The sequence below is a fragment of the Lontra canadensis genome, unplaced genomic scaffold (assembly GCF_010015895.1).
Source record: "Lontra canadensis isolate GAN:19392208 unplaced genomic scaffold, GSC_riverotter_1.0 scaffold114, whole genome shotgun sequence".
Lineage (NCBI taxonomy): Eukaryota > Metazoa > Chordata > Mammalia > Carnivora > Mustelidae > Lontra > Lontra canadensis.
In genome coordinates, this window is record NW_022631108.1 from 2,001,013 (window position 1) to 2,007,864 (window position 6,852).

The window sequence follows — 6,852 nt, forward strand, 5'->3', positions numbered from 1 at the left end:
TATATGGTTGCATATTTTTATGAAAAAAAAACATATTAAAATGTTTGAAATTGCTATGAGCCTGAAAGCTTTTAAGAAATAGTTTACCTGTATACCAATTATGAGGAATTTATAAGAAATAGATATAATATCAAAAGAGGAATAAAATATGAGATTACAAATTAGAAATGTGTGGAAGTAGGAGTAAGTGCAGAGCTAAGTTCATAATTTTGATCTATTTCAGGTACACCAAAGTTAAATAAGTAACGTTAATTGTTTGCATTAAGTGAGAAACGATGGTTGAATATGATAAAATTTATTATAGGGTTGTAGAATTCATACAACCTAAATTCCTCAACACTTACACAGCTTTATGGATTCCACAATATGGATATTAGTGAGACAGAATCACTGCATTTTTTAAAATGACTACTTTATGAAATTTTTTTACATGTAAATCAAATCTATTATAGAGCACCTAACAGAAATGCAAAGATAATTTCTAAATTCAGGAAAGTTGTATAAAATGAAAAACAAAACAAAATTAGCAATGTTAAGAAATCTGATATATTTTGCACAAATCATTCTGAAATAATTTTAAATATTTTATTTTTATATATTTATTTATTTTTAAAGATTTTATTTATTTATTTGACAGAGAGAGAGATCACAAGCAGGCAGGGAGGCAGGCAGAGAGAGGAGGAAGCAGAGCAGAAAGCCCGATGCGGGGCTCGATCCCAGGATGCTGGGATCATGACCTGAGCCAAAGGCAGAGGCTTTAACCCACTGAGACACCCAGGTGCCCCAATTTTAAATATTTTAAACTTAAAACATGTTTTACCATATGATTGAGTGAAGAGCTTACTTAAAAACACACACAAAGGATGGAATTTATTGTCAGGATATAAGCTGGCTTATTCATGCTACTTTCAGAAGCCTAAACCCTATAAATTAAAAAGAAAAACATAGAATCATTTAATTTCAATTTCAAACAAAAATCAGTGTCAATTAAACTAAACATTGACAAGAACTTGCAGTGGTTAGTAGTTTTTATTTCCTTCTTTTTTGGGTATAAGCAGTAGAGTATATGCATGAGTAAATATGAGTACCCTACACACTTTAATGTTGAAGTTTTATTGCAAATCTCTGACTTCTTACTAAGGATACTCTTTTTCTGTCGCCTCTCACTCTTGACAGATCTTGGTCTCAACGATAAATTCATTGGGGAAGTGTCTAATCTTCCAACACTTATCAATGGCACGTTTATTGAAACCTGTGAGAAAATGCACAAAGAATTGACTTTTTAACTTTTTATTTAAATGAAAACATACCTAGATTTGTTCTCTACTTTCCCCCTATGCTACTCCTATACTCTCCTTCACTTTCCCAATAACACAGGTTGAAGGAAAGGCTATATTGCCTACCCAGTAAGAGGTCTCTTCTATGAAGGCGGAAGGACTTGCGATTGTTGCAAAGTTGGTAAATAAAGATGCCAAGGTTACTAACATCTCGAATCTCCTCCACAGCAACCAGGTCTTCATGAACAACATAAGTGTGAGGCAAGTATTTGCCACTCTAAAATTTGTTTAAAAAGATTAAAATAAAAACTTCTTAAAAACACCATTTAAATCCTTACCTATAGCAGTTATAGTTGTGTTTTTTTTAAAATAGACTTTATTTTTTAGAGCAGTTTTAGGTTACAGCATACTTTTTATTTTAAAATTATTTCAATAAAATGGAATGTTTTGGCTCAAATAATTATTGTTTTTAAATGAGGAACCAAATGCTTAAGTAAAAATTTGACATCCAAAATACATACTGCCAGTTTGCCGAAGAACTCCATCAGATTCTTTGGAGGCAGAACGATAGAGGTATTGAGGGGCATCAGATAGCAGTTCCCCAGCAGCAAGTCCAAGTAAGCAGTCATGCCCTGTTGGGGAGGGGGGAAAGTTAACTAAGGTGTAAAGAATATCAACTCTGCCGATTCTAACTACCATTAAAACAAGCAGCTATATCCTTTTAATACCTGCTAAGGTATTTTCAATAGCAAAAGTGAAAAAGGCTCTCCTGCAAAAAGATGAACATTTATGAACAGATTTAATGCTCGCTAATGAACTAAGAAAGAAAACAAGAAAACCTTTAAAAATGAGAAACTCACTTTTTCAAAGTCATGAATAACTGCTGCAGGATCACTGTCAGAGAAACTGGGGACAGGCACATCAATGATTGCAACGTTGTCATCCTCTCGAATGTCAGCTTCCTCGGTCACAGGCAAAAAGTAGGGCTCTTCTCCTCGAAGGGAATTTGCAGGGTCCTCAGAATCAAAGAAGCACATCTCTCCACGGTAGATGGTACTCTAAAAGATAAAAAGGGAGAATTAAAACCTTTTAATACTTACTACGGTGACATTTGAATCATTTCTCACACTCACATCAATTTGTTGTACTGTTTGTCAAGCTTAGAATTTCTGATAACAATTATCACCATGAAGGGCAGTTTTATAAATTGAATGGAAATTTGAAAACTTGTCCTAAATCTTTATTTCTGTGGTGACACCACCGATTTCCTTAAGTTGCTACTAAATATATAGCAATTAGTAATCCAAATTACAAGAATTGTAATTATTATTACCTTGGGCATGAAGTACTTGTAAATGCAGGCCCCACCAACAATAAGTCCTGCCAAGATGAATGAAAGGCCTAAGAGAGTAAGCATGCATCTCCCAGAGGAGCCCTCTTTTTCCTGGGTGGCAACTTGGAGCTCCTGTTTATTAAAAAGCAAACCAAAGACAAAAACCAGATTGCACTTTTAGACACATAGTTGCTTTGTGTACAATTTACTTTCTTGAAACACAAGACATTCTTAAAAGATGTTAAATCATCCTAGGTTAAAATATTTCAAGATAATTTCTGATATTTAATAGATGTGAAAAATTGCCAATTGTATTTACTTTCCTTCTGGCATTTACAAACCCAATTGCAGACATGAGTTTTTTTTTTTTTTCAAAATACGCACTTTTAGAATCAGCTGAAAATCACCATTCATTTATGCAATAAATTATATTGTTTATTCTTTGTTGATTTGGGGACTTTTACAGTGATATAATCACTAACTTTCTGGACTATAATTATGTTGCTTTACTATTTTTTGTAAATCAAATTTTGCCAACTTAAAGGTGATTAGTGTCCTTTGATTTATTAAATGATTTTCAAAAAGCTGGTTTTTATTGTTTTATCTTAGAAAAATTCTGTAAGGCAGGTATATGTCATTTCCCCTCATTTCAGAAATTAAAATATTGGAGGCGTGATATATTTCATAATGTTCTTAATTTTAATGAGAATTTAACCTTTCTAATATCACCCACTGTTCTTTAGTTGTCTACTGCATGAATGAAATAATGTTTTCTAAGTTCCGGGTAAAACACTAGACCTTATAGTACAGCATTTGTGATAACTGGGCACAAAATGTGTGTGTGTATAACAGTTACTGCAAAAATTCCATTAAATCCATAATTGGTTCAGGAATTGGAACAAGAAAGATCCAAAGCAAACAAGTAACTCTGTATTCTTCCCAAGGCAATGGTCTAAGGGACACTCCAATCCCATTCTTGTATTTCATGATGTTTTAAGCAGTATTATTACTGAAGGGTGGAATAAACAAAGTCATCAAGTGTAGTTTCTTGTAATCAATGAGTAAATCATTCAGAATAGTGTGAAAATAGAACTGTTTTATTATTTCAGGCCATTAGCTCTTTTCCAGGACAGCTACTGTAATGCTTGTGGCACCTAGTTAAGTTTCAATTAATCTGTGAAAACAAGTGCCTATATTCTAAAGAGAGACAATTCTTTGATAAATTTTTTTTGAAAAATTATCTTAATTAAAATTCAAAGAAATTTGGTATGCACATTTTCTTAGCTAAATGTATTTAATTTCAAACCCTCCATTAATACTCTATAAACCTTGAAGGCTTTTCCTTGTCCCAATAGCTTTCAGAAATTATAAATTATTTTTATTAAAAAAACTAACAAAAGATTAACATTACAAAGACAGAACAATAAATTATGACTGTGAGTAACTGTAATCTAGAGCTAGATGCTTTGAAATTATATTGTAGATGATTAAATTGAGGTCCAGACAGATGATGTTACTTGCCTGTAAGTCACAAAATGACTTAATTTTAAATACTCAAAACAATTAATTTATTTTTTCTTGTTGAGATATGAGAAGAGCTATTTACACTGAGTTTCATTGATTATTAAGCAAAGTCTAAGTGTTAGAGTTTCAATATAATAAAATTCCTCACCATACTAGGAATAAGGATTTTTTTTTCATTTGCATTTGCTAGAATTCAGAGTGGTATGGACTCTCACTTACCATAGCTAATTTCCCTCTAAACTGTATTTTAAAGTCATTGTACACAACTTCTGATATACTATTCTGTTGTGCTAGGTTTCTGATGAGCAGATTAATACATCACAATATAATGTGTCAAGTATTATTAAATCAATGTCCTGTAGTGACAAGGTCAGGATCCTGTGGAAGCTCTAACAAAGAAATATAATCATGGTGCAAATGCTCATTTTTATTTATTCCTCATCACACCACAGGCCTGGCAGGAATACTGCTTACATATTAACTGTGTCCAACTACAAGTCATGAAGTTTTTGATGGTGAGAGAAAAATAAAGGGATTACTGTGTGGCTATATTTAACTACTGGCATCTAATTAGACCCCGCAAAAAATCAAGCCATTTTTCACTTACAAAGTGAATAGGACAGTTATATATTTGATCTGTCATTTATTCAAAACCTCAACAATGCAAGGGGGTGTTACTTTTGACTTCTCAAATGTATAATACCCAAAAGCAAGTTTTCTTTGCTGGGTTAAATATTTTAAAATTCTGTGACAAAAACTCTGTATAAGCATACAAACATTTCAAATTGGTGCATAATGTTTTACTACACGGATTCTCATTTCACTAAAAGTACTTTGCAAATCTCCAGTCTGAACACAAAAGTTAAAACTTTAAAGAGAGAATAAGACAAATCAAAATAGATCTGGAAACTCTGACACTGTGTGGTAGAAGAAGAAAATTTGGTAGAAGAAGAGAATACAAATGTCCCTTTCAACATTGACATTTTACTGAGGAAAATGAGTAGTTTACAAACTTTGAAAACATGTTAGATGTTTAAAAGAAAAAGAAATTGGACTAAATAAACAGTGGCTAATATTTGGGGGGAAACTACCTCAGTTTCTGGCAATGCTGTAAGTTTAAATTCAAGGTCAGACCCGCTTCAGATCTCTCCATGGGGGAGGCGTGTGTCTGGGGGGGGGTATCACAAAAAGGAAGCAATAAAAGAAGAAGAAAATAAACCTCAACATTTCTTTTTAGGGATGAAGAGTGTTGTCTTTAGGAAATGCCACTGTGAAAACATAACAAGGATCTTGCAGTAAGAGGGCACAGTGAACGTCCCAAACTCTAATTAAGAGCAACTTCAGGGGCGCCTGAGTGGCTCAGTGGGTTAAGCCTCTGCCTTAGGCTCAGGTCATGATCTCAGGGTTCTGGGATCCAGCCCTGCATCAGGCTCTCTGCTCAGCAGTGAGCCTGCTTCCTCCTCTCTGCCTGCCTCTTTGCCTACTTGTGATCTCTCTCTCTCTGTCAAATAAATAAATAAAATCTTAAAAAAAAGAGCAACTTCAATTTTCACAGCTTATTTACTGAATTCTTAAAACCGCCTAGCATCAGGGAGAAATTGAAAATATACACACCGGTGAACACAGACACATACTGACCCCAACCCATACCGTTCTAAGTCAAAGCTGTCTTTGGTCCCATACCCCACCCCCACAAACATTCCGAGATACTAGAAAGAGTTAGAATCATAGAACTTTATCCCCACCAAAAGGAAAGAAAGAAGAGTTAAATCTCTTGCCCCTGTTCTCCCTGAGTGTCTGCTCCTTCACTGTAGAGGCTGTGTGCACTCCTCGAGCTGGAGTCTGAACAACGTGCCTCATTGATCCCAGCCCCTCACATGTTCCCCAGGAGAGGGTGACATCAGGTCACAGGGGTTCTCCTCAAACTCCCTGTAACATCGCTTGGAAATGTACCACAAGAGCTGGAAAGGACAGAAAGTAGTGCAAGACACTGGGATGTTAAAGGGTGTAAGGCACTGCAAGCGGAAGGTGGCGCGACTAAATGCAACTGGGGCAACCGGTAAACCAGTTTAACAGAAGAGGGGCAGCTTTCATTTTGTCCTCTGCCACTTGCCACTTCCTCCCCGCAAACCACCCCTCCCCACCTTACGGACCCTAGCAGGCAGTCTGGGGTGAAATGAGTACTGCTACCTTGCCGGTCAAGATTTGAGCTCGGACCGTGCGGTTTACAAGGGCCTCCACGTCTTGCCGCGCCTCCTCTTTTTGCACCGCCGTGGGTGTATTGAAGGCGATTTTCACCATTGTGAATCTTTGGGCTTCCTGGTAAGGCGTGGCTCAAATGAGCTTCCCGGGTTGCAGGTTGTAGAGAGATCGCGCTAGTCCTAGCAGGACCTATTTTCTCCCTCGCCTGTCAGGCAGCTGCAAGCCCAGGTCTGGGGATACTTATGACGCAGTCCCAAGCTGGGGGTGGGGGGGAGAGACCGTGGGAGGGCCCAGGGAGGAGCCGTAGGAGGAGCGGGAGGGGGTTCAAATGCTTGGATGGGGTGGGGGTTGTCTGTGAAGAAAGAGAAGGGGAGGTGGAGGCCTGGGGCGGCTGGGGCTTGAAATGCCTCACCTGCACTCCAGGCGTGCTCCCACCCACCCTCTGCACAGTCAGATAAGAACAGGACAGGAAGGAAGCCTGCTGTATTATGTCTTTCAGGCTCTGTCCAGGCCACA

General features: G+C 36.9%; 1 protein-coding gene across 2 annotated transcripts; it reads right to left on the minus strand.

Moving 5' to 3' along the window:
* Positions 1–1,010: 1,010 nt before the first annotated feature.
* ITM2A (integral membrane protein 2A) lies at positions 1,011–6,563 on the minus strand. Of its 2 annotated transcripts, none has more exons than XM_032840632.1 (6): positions 6,322–6,563; positions 2,611–2,742; positions 2,138–2,335; positions 1,799–1,909; positions 1,404–1,554; positions 1,011–1,252 (listed from the first exon to the last, which is right to left on the minus strand). In XM_032840632.1, exons 1-6 carry the CDS (start codon positions 6,433–6,435, stop codon positions 1,164–1,166), a joined length of 795 nt encoding a protein of 264 aa, XP_032696523.1. In that variant the 5' UTR covers positions 6,436–6,563; the 3' UTR covers positions 1,011–1,163. The 2 variants fall into 2 exon arrangements, with proteins under 2 accessions (XP_032696523.1, XP_032696524.1); XM_032840633.1 differs by having other exon boundaries at positions 6,325–6,435.
* Between the last annotated feature and the right edge of the window lie 289 nt (positions 6,564–6,852).

Bases quoted from the DNA above. Each gene is read 5' to 3' on its own strand.
- ITM2A (XM_032840632.1), bottom strand. From the start codon at position 6,435: ATGGTGAAAATCGCCTTCAATACACCCACGGCGGTGCAAAAAGAGGAG. The intron at 2,743-6,321 runs GCAGTACTCATT...TTTAATAAACAG, and splicing joins AAATCTTGACCGGCAAGGTA to GAGCTCCAAGTTGCCACCCA. The intron at 1,253-1,403 runs GTAGGCAATATA...ATTTTCTCACAG, and splicing joins TAGAAGAGACCTCTTACTGG to GTTTCAATAAACGTGCCATT.